General features: G+C 42.2%; 1 protein-coding gene across 2 annotated transcripts in view; it reads left to right on the top strand.

Moving 5' to 3' along the window:
- The window catches only part of fto (FTO alpha-ketoglutarate dependent dioxygenase), a 124,828-nt gene that overhangs the window by 35,966 nt on the left and 62,885 nt on the right, over positions 1-25,977 (top strand). Inside the window, exon 8 of one of the 2 annotated variants that reach the window (XM_078252795.1) lies at positions 18,538-18,662. In XM_078252795.1, coding sequence (XP_078108921.1) covers positions 18,538-18,662 — 125 coding nt within the window. Of the gene's footprint in view, positions 1-1,137; positions 1,333-18,537; positions 18,663-25,977 lie in introns of those variants that run through there. The other variant, XM_078252805.1, reaches the window with a different exon arrangement.

Raw genomic sequence — 25,977 nt, 5'->3', positions numbered from 1 at the left:
GTTATATTAAATGCATTTTAGTTTTAATGTACAGGCTGGTTTTCTTTTTAGCAAGAAACTATTTGTTTTCTTCAGTTCAGGTTTACAGACACACTATCCTCAATCCTAGGCCTTACAATGATGCCATTCCATTTTTAGAAAGTAGATGAAAAGAAAAACATAGGCATAAATAGCTTTTTTAGTATACAAAGCCGAAAACAAAGACATGAAAAGCTTTTTTAATATACAAAACCGGTTTAATATAAGAATATAGAGCCTTGTTGCTGAAATGTGCTATACGAATACAGCTGCCTTGCCTTGCCTAAATAAGCCACATTCATTGTATCTATCTAAAATATTACCTTGATAATATTCTTAAAAGTGAATAATAATAATAATAATAATAATAATAAAAACAAATAATAGATAAAAAAGAGTGATGATACAATCTTTTTGAGAAGCTCCATGACTAGCGGCACTCATTTTATAATAAGGGTTTCCACCTTTCTAACTGCTCAACATGTCTCCACTTGTGTTTCTTTTACAAACTACATAAGTGATCTGCTGTCCAATAATGCTCCTCACAAGGGAGGGTGTGTTTAAAATTACATGGTGGATTGTCTAACTTCTCACCACATGCATTATTAAGGATGTGTCATGTGTTCAATCGTAGCCTCACAGAAGTTTTAATTGAGAGTAACATGGGCACGCAGCTATTAGTTAGACACCACTGTAAAGGAATCACTTAGTAATGTCAGAGTCATAATTAAGTCACCTTAGTCACTGCTCTATACAGTACATATGTGCCGCGGGCGCACACACACACACACACACACACACACACACACACACACACACACACACAGCACCGTAGCTATGCAGCTCACAAACACACACACAGATACATGCTTGGTCTCGCTTTCTCTCCCTCCCCGCAGGTTCTATGCAGTCCATCTCTCAACGTAAGATTTCAAAGAGTGGATGTGTGTGTCCATGTATGTACGTGTGTGTGTTTAAAACCCAGACAGCAGAAGCAGCAGGGGGCACTCTTGTATCACTGTAGCAGCAACGGAGAGAGCTCCCTGCTCCCTGCTCGCTCTCTCTCTCTCTCTCTCTCTCTCTCTCTCGCTCTCATTTTCTCTGTCTGTGTCTCTTTAGGTCTCTCACCCTCTCCTGCTGTCTCTGGGAGCTCTCTGTCTCTGTCAGTGTGGAGCGCTGAGCAGTAATCACATCTAATGCTCAGGCGGGGATAAAGACAGGGGCTGGAGGAGAACAGTGCTGCTGCTGCCGACGCTGCTTGGCTCTAGTCATAGTCTCTCTTTCTCCCTCTCTCTCACTTAGTCGAACAGCCTGGCAGAGGGTGGGTGGGTGGAGGGGTTAGTAGACAGGGGCTAAACTCATCTAGAGCTCCACCTCCGGACCCAGATGAAGTGTGTGATTTGGACCTGTATTTAGAAAAGGGCATCAGTGAAATGTGAGGTCTCTCTCTCTCTCTCTCTCTCTCTCTCTCAGTTGCTGTGTCTCTGTCTCTCTTTAATGGGCAAGCAAACCATATCCACTGTGTGTGTGTGTGTGTGTGTGTGTGTGTGTGTGTGTGTGTGTGTGTGTGTGTGTTTGTGTGTGTGTCACTCATGTGAGTGTCTGTCATGCAGTAGAAACTTAGCATCAGACTTTATACAGCAAATAAAATGTGAGACACTTTTTAGTAAAAAAAAAACAAAAAAGAAGAAAATAAAATGATATTTAGTATTGTTATGTTTTTTTACATCTGAAATTACTCCGGTATTTATAACAACATTCATTTTACAATTTGACTAAATTTCATTTCAACACATTTTGTCAAATCGCACACAGGCAAGTATATCTTCTGCAGAGATGCTTATTGAACCATCGCGAAAATAATACACCGGTGAATGCATAAATGTAGTCACTCACTATTTTGATGAAAGACAACATTATTGCTCTGGCAAGCAATATTTACATACATGCATCGACCGCTGATATGCTGATGAAAAGCACTTTATAGATGTGACTTATAGATTTTCCTTTTAGAGGTTTCCATAGCTGTGGCTTTTCTGCAGTTAGATTAAAACACATTTCTCTAAATTACTTTGAGTTATTTAAATTATGTGGGTCCCCCCCTACATTACTTTATTGCATATATTTTACATTTTGAAGCTGGCAATTGACAGTGTAGTGTAATTTAGTGAAATGCAAGTGACCTACTCTGTGCAGATGCCGTTTGCCATTTATTTATTTCGATTTTTCTGTTCTTGCCTGCAGAGTATATTTTAATACAGCATTATTTTTGTCAAATCTGATATCACCATGGGTGTTTTAAATAACAAATATATGTCTCTTTAAATAGGGTTTATAAATTGACACTGTGTTGTTTTATACTCTGTGCTGTAGCAATAAAACAGCCTATTGTTTTATCCTGCTAAAATAGCAATACAAACAGCCAGCCTTCCTCTCTTTATTGTCATATTTAGCACACAGTGTTGTGGGATGCGCTGGGCTATGTATGCGTTTGTTAGTCTGTATAAAGAATATTGCAATATGGGGGGACTAGCTCCTGTTTATGGATACTGTCTCTCCCTGGGGCTCCCTCTCTGCTCCTCAGCCTGTTGTCATGCAAATGCTCACCCTTCCATTTTGAATGACATTCTGATAAAATACATAAATAAATAAATAAATAAATAAAAAGAGCCGACACAAAACGGGTCCACTTGCTCGCTCGCCTCTTTTTGGTACCTCATGAATTCATGTGGTTTCTTGATAGAAACAAAAAGATGTGCTTCTGAATAAACTTAAAGTGTAGGTATTTGAATGTGAATGTACAGCAAAAGTATAATTGTGTGTGTGTGTGTGTGTGTGTGTGTGTGTGTGTGTGTGTGACAGAAAAAGGACATTAAATAAAAGGTTTTACATTCCCCTGTGATCCGGGGTGCTAAAGTCCTTTTAGACCTCTGCCTCGCTCGTAGCTTTACAGTCCCTCAGGACTCTGCTATCATGGCTATCATACAATAGTGACATTTCCTTAAACTAGCAACAATGAAAAGCTTCCGTCAGACAATAGACAGAGAGTCTTGGCTTTATGCAGAATATTTTAAATACCGGTGTGGTATTTTTTATCTTTCCTCTTTTCACTGTGGGGGAGAAGCGACAGCGACGAGCTCATGAGCACATCTCCCCCTTGTTTTTTTTTTCTCCCTGTCCTGTGCATGTGTGTTTGTGTGAGTGTGTGTATGTGTGTGCCATTGATGTTAATGTATGCACTTGGCATGACTTTAATTGATTTAGCAGCTCTGCTTGCACAGTACAGCTTTTTCCCTAATTTGTCACTTTCCTGACTTCTGTGGCTGCTCATCTCACAACTTCAAAAGCCACAGCAGAAGCAAAGAGATTTCAATGCACTCCGTCTCCCTCTCTCTCTTTATGTTCTTCCTTTCTCTTGTTCTCTCCCTCTCGCTCTCACGCCATATCTCTTGTCTCTTTCTCACACTTTCTCCCTCATTTGACAGGAGAACGAGCCTTCTAGATGGAAATCTTTTCAACACATATCAAGGAAATTAATCTACTTTCATAATAAATGGGATCCACTCAGTTGAATACATTTGTATACTTCAAGATGTACAAAACAGGAAGTGGTATCAGGGCCATGTCTTCCTCTACAACATTCACCCAGCCTGTCATTCCATGTTTTCATATGGTTTGGTCACACACACACATATGTATATATATATATATATATATATATATATATGCTGCACACACTCTTTTTTTCTCATTGTGTGACAAAAATTACCTCCTCTGATTTGTAATAGAGGCTGACTTTTGCGTGCATGCATGTGTCTTAACCGTCTTCGGAAACAATCCGAGCGACTAAGGAGGGTTGCACTGCAATCATACACAGCCTGGCCCGGTCGCCATCGATAGCTGATTAGGTTATTGACCTAGCTTGTGGAGGGTCGGTGCTGAGGAGGGAGGGTGGGTAGTGAGCTGTAGGGAGAATCTGTAGAGACAGACACAGAGAGGGGGAGGAGGTAACACAAAAAGAGAGGGTTGTGTGTGTGTTGGTGGGGGGGGGGGTCAATGTAAATGTTATTGCTGTGTGAGCTCATTTGATCAAAGTCCTGGAAAGGTTAAGCGAATCCAATCTGGTTTTGTATGGCAGAGTGGAGACACAGGCGCTGGGGAAGAAACCCCCAGGACGGAGAATGGATTATCATATTGGCGCTGGAGTAGCAGGGTCCTCCGATGGACAGTTTACTCTGCCCATAATGCGTTTAGACAGCAATTGGCCTTAATAACCTTTATTGACTTCAGCGGGTCAGTGCCAAGAATCTAATTATCAAAGTGTATCAATTTCATTGGAGTTTAGAGTTGCACCGCTCAAAATAATTATTTTAAGGTCGGGCCGGGGCAATTAATCCCCTCTCCACTTATTTGATGGCTTTGTAAAACATTATAAATGTTATGGTTTCTGTTGTGCGTTTTACCGTAAATAATTTCAGGGAGCAATTCTTTGTAATGCATTATTTGGAGAGCTTTCTGTGCTGGTCCTTCTGAGGGAAAAAGGCAGCATATCTTGAAAGCTACAGGCCAAAGCTGAATCGTGTTGCAGATGTTTACCAGCAGTCATTTTTCTCTTTCGCTCGCCGTTTTAGTTGCACAGTCGGGAAGAGTTTTATACCCACTTTATATGCACACATGGAACCCAGATTAATTGTGTGAACTAAGCAGTAAAGTGTTTAAAGACCATTTATATTGCTCATTATGAAGCCATTTATTATCTCTTACATTAAATCACACTGTTTATGCATCATATTGTTTTGCATTTTAAGCTCTATACCGCGCAAATACGCTTATGCATTTATTTTATTCCGACCCTTCGTGGCTTTTACGCCTATATACAGTATGTTTCTGTGTGTATGCACATGGGTGTCTTTATGTGTGTGTGTGCGCAGTGTGTCCACAGTGTGAATGAAAGGAGTAAATGTGCAGTTGCACAGTAGTTTACCCTTCATTGACAGTCAATATGTGCTGTTACCTGGATAGTCACAGCTGTTTTTCCTTATCGCACAACATAGACTAGAGGCCTTAGCCACCCGTTCATTATTGCACGGCCTTGTTTACCCGCAGCTCTATATTAGCTTGCTTGCTTTGCCCTATTTAGACGGAGCTGTATAAAAAAGAAATTACTCAAAGATTATTGTTATTATTCATTTAAAGCGGAAATATATGGCTGATAATACATTTTTACACCACGCAGCAGCTTGTGTTTGGAAATATAAAATGAAAAGAAGCAGGAAGAGACAGAGCGAGAGACTGAGGAAGAGAGAACGTAGCGGTGCAAAGGTATTTGCAATTCTCTTTGAAGTCCCTATTCAACAGGGTAAGCTGAATTTTCGGCAGTGCCTGATAGTGTTCTGCGTAAATGCTTAAACCCCTTTAGAGAATTTTCATGGGCAGATACGCGGTGGCTTGAAGGGAGCGTTTATGTTACCTGGAGCCAATGCAGCCCGCAGCTTTGTACCTAAAGATGTACACTAGTAGTGAATGGAATCCCACAGAGGTTTGTCTATGACAGAATCTCACAGCAACATCGCTGTAAGCTGAAGCGGGGGATAAAAGAGCTACGAACAGATTTAACCCTGTCACTTCTCAGCTGGTGTCTCACATATGCATTTCTATACATGAACACAGACATGGAAGGACAAAAACACTGGGACGGACACACCAGCAAACATACTGCTACTACGGTGGTGTCCATTTAGAAAGAGATGAAACTTTGCGGTGAAGGCTCTTATAGTACTATTTTCAGTTAACACATTAACAACAATTAAAATGCAGAATATTGCTGCGCTTGACATTCTTTTTTTTTTCTTAGCATTGCACTATTCAGTTATTTTTGAATGTTACATAGCAGAATAAAAGTGTCCTATTCACATGTGCACACAGAGACACGCACACACAGCTGTTGTCAGAGTTCATAGTGTTTTACAGTCTGTTAGTGAACAAAACCTGACACCAGCTCATCCTCTCTTTTTTAGGACAATTCCTTGGAGGAGCACGTTCTCATTTAGAATGATTAAAACCATTCCTGATATATGCGTGTCATTATTTCTCAATAAAAAAGATGCAGCTGATTGTCCTGAAAGCTAAGGTGTGGAGAGTTGTTAGAGTTTCATTTCTACAATAGACCTGAGCAAACTTGTTTCGGAGCTGTTCGTTTGGAATGTATAAGAGGAACTTGGCCATCTTTGACTTTATGTTCCAGCGTGGAAACTCCAAAATGAAACAATGCCATTGTTTTACGTCACTGCCGCTTATGAAAGAAAATGAGCTCATCGAAAACTCCCACATTGTTTTGTCTTTGTAGCACAGTTGACATGACTGTCAGCTACAGTATGGAGGACACCGTAACTACATATACAATTAGGGGCTGGGGACTTTTATTGACAGCCGTTTGGATAATTTTTTTTGTTTGTCTGTGAATTGGGATGTTGACAGTGCTTTTTACTGTATCAGCAGGCTTTGAAGGTGGCTTGTCTCATCTTCTTAGAAAACAAATGAGCACTTTACAGAGACTGATCTGCCTTATCCGCTTAGCAGCTTCCTCAATCCGTGCATTCACTCATTTACGTGCTTATTTACTTACTTATTCATTTACATACCGCTATATGGATTTTGTTTGATTCCCCCCACCCCATCTACCGAAGCCACCCCATCCTCTCCCTCTCCCTCTCCTCATCCTTGGCCCCGATCAGCAAGATAAGCCTTCAGAGGAGGGGAGATAACATCCATTAAAGTGGTAAAGAGGAATTATGGGGCAGCCCAGATTAATCACTGCTCAGCTTAATCGCATTCAGTGCGGACGGCGGGGTTGGCTGCAGGGCCCAGCTTTTTCCTGTGTCATACCAACAGAGAGAGAGATGCAAGGAAGGAGTGTGTTTGTGTGTGTGTGTGTGTGTGTGTGTGTGTGTGTGTTTGTGTCGAAAAGTGCCTTGATGGGGAAGAAAGTATAAAAAGATGAAAGAGAGATTTCAGAGCATCTCATAGCAAAGCCCGCCTCTCTTATAGCTGACTAGAGACGTTACCACAAACCAGCGCTTGATATATAATTACTTCAGTACTTTGATCCAGGTGTAATTGTTTACTCTTGCAGGCAATCGTGTTTAAAGTGGTGGAGTAAAGTAAATTACCACAGACACAAGAAAATACATTGATTTATCACTTAAAGCGGAGAAAATAACTTAAAACATTGTTCAACGTATGCACTTTTAGTGGAATATTAATTGTATTGATTATTGAATACATGACGAGAGCTTCTCAATCACTTGTTTAATACTTCTCATGTTCAGAAATAGCAACTGAGATATGGTGCTGAGCTCAATAAGCCAGAGGGAGCAAAAATAGAGCCCTCCTACTCTGAACTCGGTGCACACGCTTTTATTGAAATCATTTGAATCTGGATCCTCATCAGGTCCTGTGGTTGATATCCTTTTTATTGTTTATCTGCATGTCACCTCAAATTAGTTTCACATTTATTTGTACAGCTCCTTATCACAGTGCCAGTCTCAAAGGACTTCATATCTCCCACACATAGCGAAACAATAAATTAAAACCCATTAATGAAACAGCCCACCCCAACTATAGATCCTCAAAGTGAACAATAAAGACATCCCACCCCAAAATCTAATTAGGGACACAAATAGAACATACCTTCTTAAGGTTCTTACAGAGAGAACGAATGCAAACTATTTTTACACAAACAAAAAAATGCCAAAACCCTCAAAGTGAGGTATCACTATATCACCAAATGACACTTTTGATCTCTGAAGAAGCCGTAGGCATAAGGTATCCAATGTGGTGAGAATGTAATCCTTAATCAGCTTTTTTGTGCGAGAGTTGCATTTAGCCCAGCAAAATACTAACCACTAACTCGGTACCTCGCTAAATCTTCAAATTCACTGGAGCAGCTATCGTGTTGTGTTTTTTAAGTACATAAAGCCTTCTGTGAAAACAGTGAGTGGAGAGAAAGGGGTGATGCTGATGGAAATTGTCTGATTCGCTTGCAGAAACGCAAAGAAAAGGACGAAATATGGGAAAAGATTGTTGATGATAAAATATATATTATAATAATAGTTTTTGGGGGGAGATGGGCATTTTCAGAGGTGAAGGGAAGAGAGAGATAACGGTAAAATTTAAGTTGGGAATGGGAACGCACGAGAGAAAGAGATGAGAAGCTGATGTCAAGCGGATGTGATTACAGTCAGGAGGAAGTTCTGTTCTTTCATTCTGAGAAGTTTTCATACCCTGTTTTTTTTGTGTGTCTGTGCACCTTTCAAAACATGGCATGTACAATATGAAGAGGATAGCCCAACAGAGATCAAACCTGAGATGTGTTCTGTTTTACGGTGAAGCAGATTCTCTTCCATGTGAAGACTGAAAGGAAAATCCCATTTTTAACACCCCAGGATCTGTTTTTTTGTAGTTTTGACCATCAGTCCTATCAGTTATGGTTTTACTCGCCAAATTCACTGCTGAGATCCCAAGACACCTTCATCCCAAAATATTTTACTCTAGGTGTTTGACTTTTAAAACCAAAAGCATACACACCCAAAGTGTCCGTTATAACCCATTGCATTGTTAAACTGTATGCATGCACAACTCCGGTAATTATGGTAATTAAAAGTTGAACCAAGAAGTTGCTGTGCAAGATCTAATTGACTTTTACTACTGACTGTTAGGGTAATAACTTTGTTTTCACCGGACTTGTTTATTGCCTGTCTGATTACTCACATACGTACATAGCTGCTATGTGTATTCTATTGTAAAGCCATGCCTTCCAGTGGTACTACGTCTGATAAGTAAAGTTGGTGAGCTGTACCACACTGGTGAGGCTGAGAGCGGCCATCTTTCCAGGTAGTGAATCTCTTCCACTCTTCCGATCCTTCCCCAGCAGATAGAGCGGTCTGATGGGTGGTGTTAAATGGGTGAGATGTAGGACAATGTAATTAACGTTAGTCCTTTAGCAGGCCCCGCCTCGCTCCGCTGGGAGCGCCCGATATAGCGCTCATTAATTCCTATTTGTGTGTAATGAGAGGGTCATGTTGGATGTAATAAATGGCTCTTTTATTTGGGCGAGAGCTGCAGGGCGGCATCCTCTCCTGGCTAACAGTCTCATAAACACTCTTTAGCTGCTCTCATCAGCCTCCCTTGGTGGGGAGCAATCACACATACACCTGCACACATAACACAAATAGTGGGGGACAAAGTATACTGTGTAAATGAGTGGAAAAACAGGTGCGTTTAGAAACACTTGAGTAACTCTAACATAATCCTGTTTCTATTAATGAGTAGTGTAGAGATAACCAGCAGATAGCCAGTGGCAACACTTATATCAGCATCATACGTTAAAATGTTTTGAAATAAATTATTCACATTTAAAGGACCACACATCAGCCTTTGTGCATGGTTTCCCCTATTTACTATACATTGTATGTTTATGTAGCCTGTGTGTGTGTGTGTGTGTGTGTGTGTGTGTGTGTGTGTGTGTGTGTGTGTTTCGCCCTTTTGTGGTCTCTGCGTTGTGTTCTGGCGTCAGATGAGGCAGGAGATTCTTTACTCTGTGGTGTCAACAGAAATGGGACATTAGCTGTATGTGCGGTTGCTACATCTGCTTAGCTCCCCTCCGGTCATATTACAAACGGCTCTGACCAGAGCGTGCACACACGTACCTTCGTCATCACGCTGACCGCGTCCACACACACACACACACACACACACACACACACACACACACACACACAGTCACGCTCGAAAAACACACAGGCAGGAGGTAAAATCCCTAAAATAAAAGATTTAATGGAAAGTAGAGGATGTTTTGGTGAAATACATAAGATGTGTCCAACTCACCTGTTACATATACACAACTTTGCTGCTGCTAATTTACTACAGAATATACATAATATATTACTGTCGAATTTTTTTAAATATATTTTCCGTTCTTCCCCCACGGCCAGTGGCTTTTGTTCCTTTCAGTGCCGTCACTTGAATTAAATTAATTAAGTCTTGATTTTTTAGTATTGTATATCATTTGAAAGTACAGATTGCTTGAAAAGTCCTCAGGGGCTTTGTTCAAATACTGATCCTTAGCAAGAGTTGGCCGCTAAACAGCATTACAATTAGGGTGTATTTTGTCAAAAGATTATACACGGAATCCAAATGATAAGCAAACATAAATGTCACAAAGAAATAAGTTTGAACTTGACTACTTTTTTATGTCAAGATGCAATGTAATATATGTTTGATTCACCGCGTTAGTGTTGTAACTTATTCCAAAGTGTACTGTCTTCACTTTGAATTCTATTTAATTAATTAAATCAATATTCTCCACAGTCAAATCATTTTTTTCGAGTATATGAGGTTTGTGTTGAACATACATTATTAAATGAAAACTGCTGCAGTGTCTGTGACTTATTTGCCAGATTGAAGTAGACCATTTTATAGAGAATATGAGTCCATAATCCAGTTATATGTAGCTGCTTCATGGTGTGTGCCGTTGTCTATTACTGTATGGCCGCGTAGTGCGGAGAGAATTGTTTAAGGCAACACGGCTGCCAGTCTAATCACAACTGAACTATAGATATATAGCTATAGATTTAACACACTCCGGTTTTTTGTCACATAATGTTTAGTGCTTTCAATAGATAGATAGATAGATAGATATTTATTGATCCCAAAAAAATGGGAAATTCCAGTGTTGCAGCAGCAAAATATCAGACACACAGCACACATACAGAATATACATGAACGATAGGATACAATATACATGAAATAATAATAATAGGATACAATATAGGAACAGATAATTTAAAATATATACAAGTTGGGAATAACAATTTACAACTGTTTAACCAGTATTGCTAAAGCTGTAGATAAACCTATTGTGCAAGGTGCACTTAGTGCAGTTGTGATGTCTATGAGTCTTATCTAACACTCAGTGATGAAGTGTTGATGATCAATACGATACGTTAAACTTTATTGTCCCCGGGGGGGAATTCATTTTGGGCACAATGATGCTGCATACATTACAAACAGTGAATAGTAATCTACAATCAGATTAAAAGATACCGGTCAATAAATAGAAAACTGTCGATCAATAAATACAGCTGGTGCAATGGTAGCAGGTAATAAACTAGGAGTTGAGATACCAACCATATATATGTTACTGATTACCATAAATCTTAATTAGTTTTAAAATGAGCAAATAATTGAAATATGAACCAATGTTAACAATGTTGGCACATCTTCTATGATGCACCTCCAAGGTTATCAATAAAAAAAACAAGGTTTGTCTATGGCTGGTACCACACAGACCCTTTGGCCTCTAATAAAGTAAACAGTATTTTTATGGTAGGGAGCCTGCAGATCCCAATCTGTTCTAGTTTAGACATAGTCCTTCTTTTTCACTGTACCTCTATAGGTAATTCACAATTGATGTCAGACTAGACATAAGAGGGCCTGTTTAGTTTTGCTCCATGGTTTTCAGCCAGATGCAAAAATTGAAGAATCAGTACGCTTCAGACTTCTTGTAATCAATCAAAACTTTGTTAGCGGTGCATTTCAACCCTTGCAGACATATTCCCCCATTTTATTAAAACTGTATGTGAGCGTGTCTAGATGGATGGAAACCCTTTTTTTTTATTGGTTTAGCATTTTTGAAGGCCTGAAGTATGGTGCAGTGTGTGTTACACTGTAACTCCAGGGCTTAGAAAGGCTGGCTTTGGCCCCAGTCAGCAAAAAAGCTTTTTACTGGCAGGAGAGTGAAGTGCTGATCACAATCTTCTATCTAGCTAAAATCAAGACTCAGCTTTCATATAGTGAAAGAGAGTAAGAGGGTTTTAACAGAGCAGAAGGTGCTTGAGTGTCACGCTCATCGCAAACATCTCTGTCCAGCTCCGTCTTCATTGTCCTGAATTAGTCAAAGCGCCTCTCAAAGCTTTCTTGTGATGGATGGATGGTGCATTCTTGCCAGGCCAGCGAAGAGTTTGCACAAGTGTGTGTGTGTGTGTGTGTGTGTGTGTGTGTGTGTGTGTGTGTGTGTGTGTGTGTGTGTGTGTGTGTGTGTGTGTGTGTGTGTGTGTGTGTGTGTGTGTGTCCTGTCCCAGCCGGCTGGAGAGCTCATTCAGACTAAGAACTATGTGGTTTAGCCATTAAGTCCAACTGGATCCACACTCCTTATCATGAGGCAGAGACAAAAGCTTTGCAAGAAACAGCCCGGTGAATTTTCATGCGATATTTGTGGGCCCATTGGACTACAACCCAACAACAGATTTGCCTTTTCTTCTCACCACCAAAAGGCAGCACCACAAAAGCCTGTGAGTTCTGCTTCATTTGACCCTGTGGAAAGCATATGTCCTTCCATTCTGTTTGTATTCTGCCCAGAAGATGGAGTGCCGTTGGGGCCATAGAAAGCATCCCTGCCCACTTGAGTGTGTTACAATGCCTTCAAACAAAATCACTTGTCAGGGGTCTTCCCTTTTTGGGAGTGTCTCTAACCCCCACACCAACCCATTGTCACTTCAAACATGTTACTCTGATGTTGCAGACACATTTTTCTAATGTTTTACACTCCATATAATCTGCTGTGTGTAGCAAAGCCCATTTTACTGGCTGACATAATTGATGGTGCCTTGGAGACCTTGCAAGGGTCAATCTGACAGAAGGGTCTTAGTTTCTATCACCACGGAGATTGCGAGAACGCATTTAAACGCACGCAAGCACAGAGTTAAATTAGGGAATGTCCTTCTAAGAAATGTTTAAGTATGTTGTTTTGTCATAGAAACATCTAAACATGCTTCTAATATATAATCTTTTTAGAGAGCTCTCCAAAAATGATACACATCTAGATTTTAGGGTTGAGTTTCCGCACTCATCACTAATGGGTAGTACTAATTAGTATACACTCAGTGGCCACTTTATTAGGTACACCTGTACAATCTAATGCAAACCAATACAGCAGGCCTGCCGTAATATCTATCTTTAGCGACACTTACTATATTCAGTTTTTGGTGACATTGTCGGAAAAGTGTACATTTAATTATATGTTTATTATTTAGGTCTTAGTTAAAAGATGTGTTGTACTGGACTACATTATGTTAAGAGGTGTGTTACAGTTTGTGTTCAAAATATTAGAAACACCTCAGGACCCTGACTGGCTTTAAACACGTCTTTAAATGTTATAATGATATATTTGGAGTAACTGCAAATAAGTGTGGCAACAAACCTTTTTGAAAGTCAGTGCTCTGTAAGTTTTAGTTGTGAGAACTGCTCAAAGTTGCACCGATAATTCAAAAGACAAGCACATACAAAGAAAAGACTTTCTTGAATCATCTTTGAGAGACATTTTTATAGAACTCCCTTCCCTCATTTTCTTTACTGTTTCCTCTTTGATAATATCAAAGGTTGTGGAGCTTCAAAGCTTGGAACACAAGCCTGACCAGCAATGTTGACACCTTTCACTTTTCCCCTAAACAAACACACACACACACACACACACACACACACACACACACACACACACACACACACACACACACACACACACACACATGTTTATCAACTGAACAAATTTAATTTCAGATATGCCTCAATTTTGAACCATCTGTAATCATGTGAAAGCAGGCAGAAGGCAGGAAAAAAAACACACACACACACACACACACACACACACTTTTTATGACTTCAAGTGTGATGTCACAGGAAAGTGAATGTAGTCTGGGCTTATTTCTTCCTGGGCTAATATAATTTTTCCACCAGTGGAGAGTCCCCCCCAAGAGCAAAGTAACTTGACGGTGGCATGCAGCAATTACACACAGATCCCTTGTCCAGACTGGAACTGGTCCTGGCAGGATCACAGCTCCCCAGTTGTTTATATCAGTGAGCAGAAGCTATCCATTACCCTGAGCAAGGTGCCTGATGCCTTTTTCCACCAGCGGTCAAAGTGATATTGGTTTCTTGTATTAGAGGGGAGAGGGAGATGGAGTCTGCCAAACTCCCACTCCCAGGGCCTATGAAATCAGATGTCAGAGCAGCTGAGCTTAAACGGTGGCAGAATTCAGTGGAGTGTCTGAAGATTTGGAGAAAAGGGTTTGATCTTAAAGCTTGAGATACCTTGCTGATGTGCTAGCCATGTTGGTGAGCAAGAGGAAGTGGAGTTAGGGAGGAATGACAAAGGCAGTCAAAGGCAGAATTGACAACCCGGGTGTTGGAAAAGGTAATTTAATTTTCTGATGTCATGTTGTTGCTAGGGTCTGAAAATGTGGTTCTCTGCCGTGAATATTAGAGTGATGCCCCAAATCATTCACTTGGTGTTATTCGCAGGTGTTAATCTGTCTTTTAGCAGATGGCTAAAATTAAAACCAGCAGAGAGCTAAGTCATCTTCCTGGAGACCAGGTTGAAGCCCCACTGAAGAGTTTAGCCAGTTTATGGTAATTATCAGCATTAATAAAACAAAAACATTAGGTATTGAATCTCAGATTGCTGGATAGAAGATACATGTTGCCATGATATATATCATAATAAAAGCAGGTTGTCAATGGAGGGTTGTAACCTAAACAAACAATACCTATACAGCAGAGTGAAGTCCATTTGGGCTCCAGATACTATCTAGGTCCTCAATATAAGCCACACAATTGGTCCATGACCAGAAGGTCTCAGTCTCTTCTGCAGATGAAAGGTGGATTTTTCCCCAAACACATCAGACTCTTTGTAGAGCAAATCAGTCTTTATTAGATTGCCACATTAATGCAGTAAATGCAATTTTCGATATAGGAGTGATTTTGTGGTGCTTGCATGCCATCACTGTGACTTAAAGCCCTTAGTGGTGGTTCAACAGTCACACACATGGGATGGATTACTAGTTAGGGCCATGCCTGCCTCCATATGGGCACTCAGACATGTTGGCACAGAAAGTCAGGCAGGTCTACTGGCCTGTTGCTGGGCCTGTTAAACGTGGTAGTGGCAGGGAGACAGGCGTGGAGGTTGCCAGTCTGACAGACAGAGGTGTACTTAGGCGGGGAGGAACCATGGTGGCTAATTAACACTAGCCATCAGCCAAAACCTGGGGAATGTTTGGTGTTACTGGTGATTTTGTTTACTACATACCTTTTTAGGTATAACCACCCATCATTTGGATGGTCTATTCTGGTGTAGAAATCACCCATGTCAGTTAAAATAAGGAATTCATTTGGATATTCTGAAGTGTTTGTGGCTTGCAGACATAAAACGTTTCCTATATAAGAGAGTGCCAGTGGGGTTAAGAGTGCCCTGGGTCCCCAGAAAGGCTTGGTCTAAAGTCAGCAGAGACATTTCATGGGGTGTTAACAATTTCTCAGACACCCTGGTGGCCAGCTAGTAGTTCTGTTTTATGGAGTGTAAACCTTCAGTTCTGCATGCATCTCTTTTTAACCCTCCTACCTTTGGGGTATTACGTGACCCGTGACAGCTATTCTGTGAAGTTTTAAGGGATGTACACTATATTGCACTGTGTGCAGCAACAAACAATCTTCCCATTCTATTATTCTGTGTAGAATGAGTGACATGTTGTTATGTGATGGAATAGACAGATGCTTGTTGGTGTTAAGATATAGTCCTGGCTCGAGGTGTTAGTGAGCCGCCCCAGGCTGCCCTCCAGCCAGCCTTGGCTTGGAACGCTATCATCACTCCAACTCCCAACCAACCAAAATATCACGTCGGCCTGGCTGCGTGTTTGTTTACCTACCCTACTTCTGCACAGGGCCGGAAATGTTTATGCCTATCTGTAGTAAAATAGACATGGTTGAGTTTGGGTCTGAGGACCAGGGCTGGAGGCACCCAAGCCCACCTTGTCCTCTTGTTCACCTCGGTATGTGGCCTGGGTCAGAGGGACAGAGGGACATCTGTGGTCAGCATCAGGCTGTGAGAGGTGGAGGCTGAGGATAGCTACTGTCATCATGGGGTAAATAGAAGGAAGAGGGGGCTGATTAGTGCTAACACAGGCCCAAAGATAAAGGGCTGTGGTCTCGCCGAGGCTAACTGAGGCCAGGCTCGACCAGTAAACAACCGTTGGGGTGTCTAAATGGCCTGGGGGTCAGCCTGTGGCTAAACCTGAAGGCCTCTCTCAGCACTGAGTCTTCTAAACACAAGCTCATACGCACTCTGGCACGCAAGCACACGTGTACACATTTTAATGAGTAGGATGCTTGGTAACACACATTCAGATTATCAGAGGCTGGCTGAAAACAAACTGGCTAAAAAGAGGCTTTCCCATACTCACCCACAAATGTACACACACTCTCAAAGCAGAAGTTGTCACTGGTGTGTTTAACTTGTTTAATGGAAGAGGTGAGCAGACTTCAATGTGTAACGACTTTTGTCATCGTCATTGAGTTGGGACAAAAAGCTTTACCCCATCAATTTATAGCCTGTGATGCCCATTAGAGGATGGATACCCGACCCGAGCCCGACGTTCTGGTACCCGACGGGCCGGGCCGGGTTCGGACAGCTATTTAGAAATTATGTTCGGGTTCAGGTTGGGCCCGGTCACATCAGCGCGATAAGGCATTGAACATTTTAAATTTAAAACAGCTTATTATGTAGGTAGCCCAATGGGCCTGTTTCACATGTGCGCCCGTGTGCGCTGATGCGCTCATCTGTTGACGTTTCCTAATGCCTTCCTACAGTGGCTTAATGAAAGCGGGCTTTCCACACAAACAAAAGTACATGTGTCATTAGTATGAGAAAAAAATGAGATTTTACCTGTGTCGGGCTCAGGTCGGGCTCGGACATGAATATTTTAATGACTGTCGGGCTCGGGTCGGGTTCGGTTACTGCTCTGTTGGACGCGGGCCGGGCTCGGACAGAAAAATGCAGCCCGATCTGCACTCTAATGCACATCAAGGTGATGATGTACAAACATGGTGGACTCAGGTTAACAGTTTTTTTGAATCATGTGGCTTTTACTGGCTGGATTTTGATTTTGCTTTTGCACAGTTACTATAAGCTGGACTGCTGCGTCTTTCCTTTCTTGCCACTCATTCTGTTCCCAGTCCAGCTTTTGGAAGAGCTGAAACAAGCTCAGAAGCACGTCAGAGCAGGTTTCAGATCAACTATGAATCACTTGCTCATCAACGCTGTGCTAGAGACACTGAAACTGTGCTATATGGCCAGCATGGCAATGTGATGTCTACTGGCTGAGATGGTGATACAGTCTGAATGCACTTTCTGGCACTTTCCTAGCCTGACACTCATCCCAGGAGGATGAGTTTTTGATCCAAACCGAAAGGTACAGTTTCTATAGGGAGTACAGCCAGCCCTGCTTCCTCCTGGTCACCGTAATCTTTAGTGTCTCCTCCGAGTCAGGTGTAATCAGTCACACACCGCCACATGTTTTGACACCTGTCCTGTGTGGTGTGGAGGAAATACGTATATTACTCTGCTGCAAATCACACTCCTTTCCTTTGGAAACACACACACACAGACAATCAAATCTATCTTCACATGAATTAAGACGGACAGGTGGATTGTAAGAAAAGGATTAAAAAAGAGGGAGAGGAGAAGAAAGGAAGGTTCCCTTACATTGTGGGTTTTTTGAAAAGATGGTTGGATGACTGGGGAGGCGAGTGACTGTTAATGGGAAGAAATGAACATGCTTTACTGGTGGATGTGACAGGAAGAGACTGTTCTTAACAAGGCGTCAGAGTCAGTCTGAGTTACAGATCCATCACTTCTCAGAGGCTGGAAGAAGGAGGGGGGGGGGATGCATTTAAACATATTCAGAGAGGGACAGAGTCTGTGAAGGGTAGAGGAGAAGAGAGAGAAAGGTATTTGAGTGTGGCTGACAGCACTGCATTTAATTTGGGCTGCCAGATCCTTTTTCATTTGACTCCCTCTCAACCAGCTTAGAGGCTGCGAAGGACTTGGAGGCGAAGGTTTGCCAGGATGTCTCAGATTAGCACTGATGTGCCACGTCACACTTTAAGCCAGCCTGTAATTCATGTTCAACAGGGGGATACTCACACATTACACTGTGCTGTGCAGGACGTGATTAATTGACTCACACTCTAATATTGGGTGTAATTTGCCCATCCTCTGATGTGAAACTGACTTTATACTAGACTTACTGTATGTCGCCGTCCCAGGGATGTTATAATAGAGTCTTGGCTCAGAGCTGTGTAATTTCTCAACTGAGGATAGAAGCTCAAGGATGGAGGGAATCGCTGCAGGTAGTCTTTCCACTCAATTCCATGCAGTTTAATATTTAGGGAAAAACGTAATCTGGCCAAATAGTTGTCTTACTCATGGATGTAGTGGGTGGCAATCCAACCAATTTCATTTTAGCCTGTGACCATTTTCGTTTGAATTGAAAAAGGAAATTACAGAATGAATATGAAGACAGGGTTGAGTTTGTTTGGAATGGCGTGGTCCAGGTCATACTGTCGTTCACACATCTTTTCATTTAGTTTTACTTGATGCAGCTATTTTCTACGTCTGCTTCTCTTTTTCAGACTATGCTCTTCTTGGATACAGTGGAGGAGGAGGGCCAGGAAGGAGAGGGAAGGAGGGAAATGGCAGAAACCCTGCTGTCTTCCTTGACAGACAGACACCAGCAAAGACAGACATGGAGAGACAGGTAACACAATGTACCACCAACTTTGTTCTTTCCATCGGCTCCATCTCTGACAGAGGTGTGAGACAAGTAAAGTAGGACACTTTATGAAACATGAGCACTGTCTTATATTCAAATGGGAACACTTTCACACACAAATAAGTAAAGTCACTCTAAACTCATTTTGGAAATGAGCTATTCTGGTTAATATTTAAAATCCTGTGTTAAACTGCCGTTTTTTTATTTTTTTTACACAAAGACAACATGTATTCATACATTTTGCAGTGGGCTGCTCAGAAAAGTTGTATGTTTCTATTTTAGTTACCTTGATTTCCCCAAAACAAGGTCATACTGTAGATTGGCCAAAACTGCAGTGAGTACATGCTGTTTGCGAAACCATTGAAACTAATGGTGATTTTTAACCCTCTCAGGTAATGAAACTAACTGAAACTTTGGGCTTACAACAGACTCACAACCAATAAATAACACATGCAAAACATTGGGGTCAAGGGTCAACACTTAGGATGTGAATATGAGCATCATAACCAATAAACAACCGGGGCAACTATTTAGTGAACCCCTATTAAGGAAAATGGGACACAACCAAAACTTTGACGCACACAACCACACACAAGGAGAGGTTAGAAGGACCAGAGCTATTGGAATATTGAATGACCGCAAGTGAGACCAATTGGTTCATTTGTCTGTGGGGACTGGTGTGGTTAATAACTGTGATTGCATCATCAAGCAAAATAATCATGAATCATCACCTTAGTCCTGCCTTCATTCAGTGATGTGAATTCCACAGATACGCAGTGGTGTAGTTGGTGATTGTTTGTGGTCCTTGGGCCTGGCAGCTATCACAGCTATCACAACGACACACGTGTCTTGGATAAGCCCGGTCACTTCCTTCCTTCCAGATAAGGGCAGAGAGCTACGGATTAGAACACTGGCCATTCATTCAGATAAAGGAGGCCACACACACACACACACACACACACACACACACACACACACACACACACACACACACACACACACACACACACACACACACACACACACACACACACACAAAACACAGTGTTATTTTAGCTGTTCATGCTCTCAGTCACTCTCCCCTCAGCACTAGCAAGGACACACACAAACTCTGGCATTCATGTAGATCTGCATTCACATATGTTTCACTGCTTATTGTCTCTATCAACAGATTTGACCTCAGTGTTACACTCACACACACACACACACACACACACACACACACACACACACACACATACACACGCACGCACGCACGCAGACACACACACAAACACAAACACTTTGGACCAGGCGTGAACCAGAGCCTAAAGAAAGCAAAAGTGCCAGGCACAGAATCTACAGACTAGAAATTCCTGAAAGCAACATCATTCTTTCGATATATGTCAACTTCCTGCAGTGTTGTTGCCCTCAACTTTCCGTGACGCCCCTTTTGTTTTGAGTTGTCCCCCTTAGTTGACCCTTAACTATGCCCCATCCAGATGAGCCTTGTAAACAGGCTGTTTCCACACACCTTGCTTTGCTGTGTCGACGCCCACGGCCTCACAACTCTGATGTAGGGCCTGCTCTGATAGTGCATTCCAGCTGCAGGTGCTGAAAGCTAGAAACCATCTCGCCACACCCTAACATCAGCGCTGTCCCCCACCATCCTGGTTCCCCCACCACCCACAATGCAATGTTACCACCTTTTAACCATGTCTAACCCCTAGACGTAGCTCAGCCCACCCTAAGATCCTGACAACCACTATCACAAACCAGGACAGGAAATGCTCCGTCCTTGTCGGCGGGGCAGGCAGACGTTTACTCTATCAGCAGTGAAAGACTGATTAGATTAGTTTTGGAGGAGGGCAAGCGTCCCACACAATATCTTTGAACTCCAGCTGCTCCTGATACCTCCTCTCCCCTTTACACACATTAAATGTCTATCCCTAATCCCCCAACGCCCCCACTTACAAAAAAGCCAGGGGTCATCCTGTCAAGTGGCTGTCAACAGATCTCATTTACACAAAACTAAACACATGGCTATGTGCAATGTTAAGTGGGACGTTCTGGTACTGATTAGAGATTTGCAGATAATGAGGGTTAAGGATTGCCTCGCTAGAAAAAAAGAGACAGAGTCATTGTTTTGAATTAAATATACAGTATATTACAGAATCAGACATACAGTGAGTGAATTTAGTTCACGTCAGTCAGACGTATTTAAAAACTTGATTTATTTTCATAAAAACACTCACCAAAATAGGACTTTTAAAATTCATTTACTGAATCTTTCTGCTGCTTTCTTTTATATCTGGCGTGCTAATTAGGTTTTCACACAATATGCAACAGGCAGTCTTTTATCATAATACCGCCTTTTGTTTCCATGGTTTCCATTCAATGCATAATGTTTGCAAAAGGATGAAAAACAAAAAAAAAAGCATGATTGATGACTCTTGCTAGAGGCACATAAACATAAACAACCAGCACTGATTGATTAAGTTTCTCACTGACTTTTGTTTCTTAAACACCAGTTTAAGCAGCACACACTGTGCGCTGGAACGTGGGCCTGCTCACTGCCATTTTCTGCCTCCGGGGCATTTTTAGCACGACCAAGAAGCAAAGAAAGAGAAATTGGACCTGGTGACCAGTGGTTCTTCACGAGTGACTTATAGGCACTTTGAGTGAGTGATGCCTCGGCTCGCCCCGCTTGCAGAAGCACTCCATTCATTCACTCTGAGCCAACAAAGTTATGAGAGCTTTTTTATTCTTATGAGCTTTTCTGGTAACTGGGTTTTCCCGATGCACATGGTGAATTCTTTGATAGATGCTGCCCTCCGTGTCCCTTTGGTAAGTGCCCCGTGAGTGCCCTGGAAATAGATGGATTATTATGTGTGTGGGTGACTGTACTGTAGGAGAGCAGTTGAGTATGCCACACAGGAAGTACAGATTGTAGAGCAAGGCAACCTCCAGGGAACAGCCCTATTAGGAAATGGCACATCTCAGTGGCACTACACAACTGTAGAGATTCAAAACACTTGGTACTGGAAATATTAGGTTTTAAAAATGCATATTTTGTTTCACATCTACGCAAATATGGGTAAAACAGGATTCATTGTTTGACAAACACTGGATGTATGTAGATACAAAATCCAACAGTATTCTGTAGTTTTGTTTTCGAAAGTGCTATATTTGAACGTAGCTACAGTGGATACTTGGTGTGATCCTACCTTGGATGTGTATGATTACAGTATTGCTACCTTTGAACCTCCTTGATGAGGTGACCTAATGCTGACCTTTCAGAGCCTGAAGGTCACTGCTCTGACCAACATAAAAAAACAAAAAAGGCTTTTTCACAGCCGGTGAGCAAACACTGAAGGGAACAGCTGTGAGTTTTGTACTGACCATGCAAACTGCTGTAGGCTTTGTAAGGTCATTATATGATAATGAAAATCATTACAGAATTACATGGGGGTTTAGGACATGAGAGCAGCGGGGAGGGGAGGGGAGGGCCACATTGGGTTTGATAAATGGACTGTGAAGGTGCCCATCTGGCCCTCTCTATGGCTTTTTCTTCCTGCTCTTTTATCCACTCTCGTCCTTTACTACCCCTCTTTCATTCCCCTCCTCTGTTCTCCAGTGGGCCAGTTTAAAAGCAAGCAGGCCTGTAGTGAAAGATTAACAGAGTGCAAACCCAACTCACCTCTGTGGAGGAGAATAGAAGAGGGGAGACAGGCGGAGGTGTTTATGACCCAAAGCAGGGTTTGTGCATGACTTGGCAAACCCTGTCCTCCCATCTCTCGGTGTGGGCCGGTAGGAGAGTAGGCAGCCATTGACCTTTGGCATCGGAAACAGTTGGACAGTTTAGGACGTGTGAATCGCTGTAGTTTGGAGGCACCTTGGTAATCTTTGTTTAATAGGCTTGTATGGTAGAGAAGGCAGAGAAATATGGCAAGCGTGAAGAAGTTTGTTACTGAAAACTGCTACTATTTTGCAGCATTTTGGGTTAATACCACGTGACAAGAGAGAGACAGCGAATTCTGCAGCAGTGGCAGCCAGGGATGGAAATACATCATATTCATCTGTGTCACATTGATACATTATATGTGATTTTGGACTGCACAAATACATTTACGTGAGGGCTTTGCAAGGATGGCAATTTGTACTATGGCATTGCATATTTCCTTTTTTTTTTTTTTTTATTACGCAAGTGTTTACTACAGTTAAAATGATGTATCCATGCGAAAACATCTAGCTCCTTTTACTTCCATGTACAGTAGTTTTAACATTTGTGTTATATTTTGGATTATGTTAAAAACTCCGGTTTTTACTTTACAATTAGATTTTATTATCTAATTCCATTCCAGGGCGACCCCTTTGAAAAGACAAGGAGTTGACCCACACCATACAGGTTAGGGTGTCACAATAATAGCTGTACTTTATACACAGAATCTGTGGTGTAGTACGTCTGTCGCCTGAGTTTATTACTTCTCTCTAACTTGTTGAGAGTTAGTGAGGTCTTTATCCCAAGACAAAGACAACATCAGCTGACATGGCAAGCAGAGCTAAAGGACAGAGAAGGAGGTCCACGTGTCCACAGCTGCACTCATCACTCAGCTGTCCAGCTTGACCCATGACCTGTAGGGCCTTCTCCCAGCCTCCATCGGCTTTATGTTTCCTGCCATTGTCATCCTCTCTTGTCCTCACCTGGACAGGGCGCTTCTACACAAAAGGCCCAGTCTGTCATCAAAACCAAGGGTCACCGGGGGCCAGCAGGGGCCAGAGAGCCGAGGTTGAAGCTGTGCCCAGCCAGGGGGCGACCCCACAAGTGATGTCAGCTACCAGTTGCACCCCTATGGAGACAAAAAAAGAGGAGAGAGACCTTCGTTGGCTGGCACTTCATTCCAGGAGTGGTGACATTTCTTTTGTGTTGTCCCCGACAGACCCCACCCCGATTCCTGCACTGGGGTGGGACAGGGAGTTAGGAGACAATGGAGGTCCCCTGTCCCAGAAGGGAGTTGGAAAGATTTCCAATGTCGTGTCCACAATTAAGATGGACAGACCACAGCCTTGTCTAATGTGACCAATGACCTCTTTAAATCCCTAGAAATGGAGACGCCATACTGCAGGGATTACTCTAATGCCATATACAAATCACTCTCTTTATACACTCAAGGTTTCGCTGGGCACAAGTTCCTATAGACCTCTAGCAAAGACATCATCTGTTGAGATGTCATTGCGATTGGTTGGCTTTCTTTACCTCAGGGGTTTGCTCATTGCAATGGTGCGCAAACACCTGTGTGTGGTGGGTGGAACTGTCGTGCCACAACCCTGTTCTCTATCTGTGTGTGTTTGTCTTTGTACCACCTACTTTGGCCGTCATCGACATCGCTGTGTTTACTTGGTTCAGGGCACTGGAGGAGAAAACAAATAAGTACATGTCATCTGTCTCTTTCATCGCTGGCCAGCCTGTAATTAGTGCAAGCGCAGTGGTTAGCCTAAGACGCTGTCGTCTAATTTGTCTGTCTTTATCTTAAACATGTCTGTGTGGTCCCTGAGACCAGTTACATGCGTGCCGCGAGATCGCTTGTGGCCTATGTGTTTGTGAGGTGTGTGCTTGTGTGTGCTTGATTGTAATTTATGAATTCATCTCTCATGCACCCGCCCCTATTCAGCAATCAGTCAGTTATGCATGACATGTCCTGACCTTAGCAGAACCTTACAGCTGCTGTCGCCGTAGCAGTACTCCCATTCTATTTAGCTCCCAGGCTGGAAAGTACTTCTTATTCTTGCAGGAATATACTTTGAATAAGATGACTGGTGATGCTATTTCTTTACCTTCTACTTTCTTTACAAACAAGTTATATCTGTGTAAATATGCACTTACTTCTATCTTGCCTTGTTCTCAAACAAGTCAGTAATTGGCGATGAGGTACATGCTTTCTCTCGTTTTGTGGTTAAGTGTGGGAATGGAAGGCTTGCAACTGGCAGGAATCAGTATCATGCTCTCTCTTTGTTAATTTCCCCTGCTTATCCTTGACTGACTCACAACAGCATTAAATTGCTCACATGTTTTAATGGAAACAGTCATTTCATAATTATGCCTTTCACAGTAAGAGCTTGGCAATGCAATGCGGCACAGAAAGGGAGAAAGAGAGAGTTAAAAATGTCATTAAAAGTCCCACAGACTTTTAAACACACTTGTTGCAGAGACAGTTGCCGTTAAATGCTGCCTTTTTTAATATGGAAACAAGATTTGTGTTTGGAAAAGACAATGTGGTAAGGAGAGGGGAGGGGGGTCTGGGTTTGGGCCTGTTTTACTGGTAGTCACGCAAACCAGGACATTCTTTCTGGTCAAAGCCAACATCCCAGAGAGCTGATAGAGCATGATTGGATGAGGATGTGTGGCAGGCATGTGAAACAAACGGCAAGAACCTAGCATTATTGGTCAGTGGGGGGTGTGCTCACCAAAAACACTGTGATTACAGTTTATCTCATCTAAATCCTGTTTGTCCTTGGTTGAATCACAGTCCTCCTTAAAACATTCAGTTGAAACGGTACCAATTTAGGATTTCTACGCTGAAATGTGTACATGTGAAAAAAATGTTAAGCGGTTAGTGAGCTAATTACATGAGCACAAGTATAACCATGACATATCATTATGTCAGTTATTATGTGTAGGCCTTTGGTAAACATACAAACAATCTTCATATCATATGCTTGTAAAGTTTCACGTTGTGTTTTGTGTACGATTTGTTACAGCTACTTGAAGGTGCTGGGTTCGGGTCGGTAATGTCTCTATCACAGAAAATAATTGAAAGAATGTATGCCGTGTTTTCACACACACACACACACACACACACACACACACACACACACACACACACACACATGCACATTATAGATGCATGCACACCACATGCTCCTTTTTATTTTTCTCCACCTCATCTACTACAACCACCCCACCTGGGCTCTTCTTTCTCCTTCACACACCTCCACCCCCTCCACTCTTTACACACACATCTTTCTCCCCTCCTCTGTTAATTATAACCTACACCGCTGGAACACTTCATTTCATATCAAGCATATTGTCTCTTCAAGGCTGGCAGGCAGGTCATAAATTATCCTGAAGGTGAGGATGGAAGTTGGAGGAGATAGTTATGAAAATTTCATCTGTCTGCCATAGCGGCCGCAGCTGCTCCTGTCACCAGCCGTGTGCTGGAGGAATTACACCGGGTCAGCGTTTGTGTATGTGTGAGGGTGTGTTCTTCACTTTGTGCATATGCTTAGGTACTTGAACATGTGAATGGTTACAGTGTGCACG

Source organism: Sander vitreus, chromosome 1 (genome assembly GCF_031162955.1).
Source record: "Sander vitreus isolate 19-12246 chromosome 1, sanVit1, whole genome shotgun sequence".
Lineage (NCBI taxonomy): Eukaryota > Metazoa > Chordata > Actinopteri > Perciformes > Percidae > Sander > Sander vitreus.
This window is presented reverse-complemented; position numbering and strand designations above follow the sequence as displayed.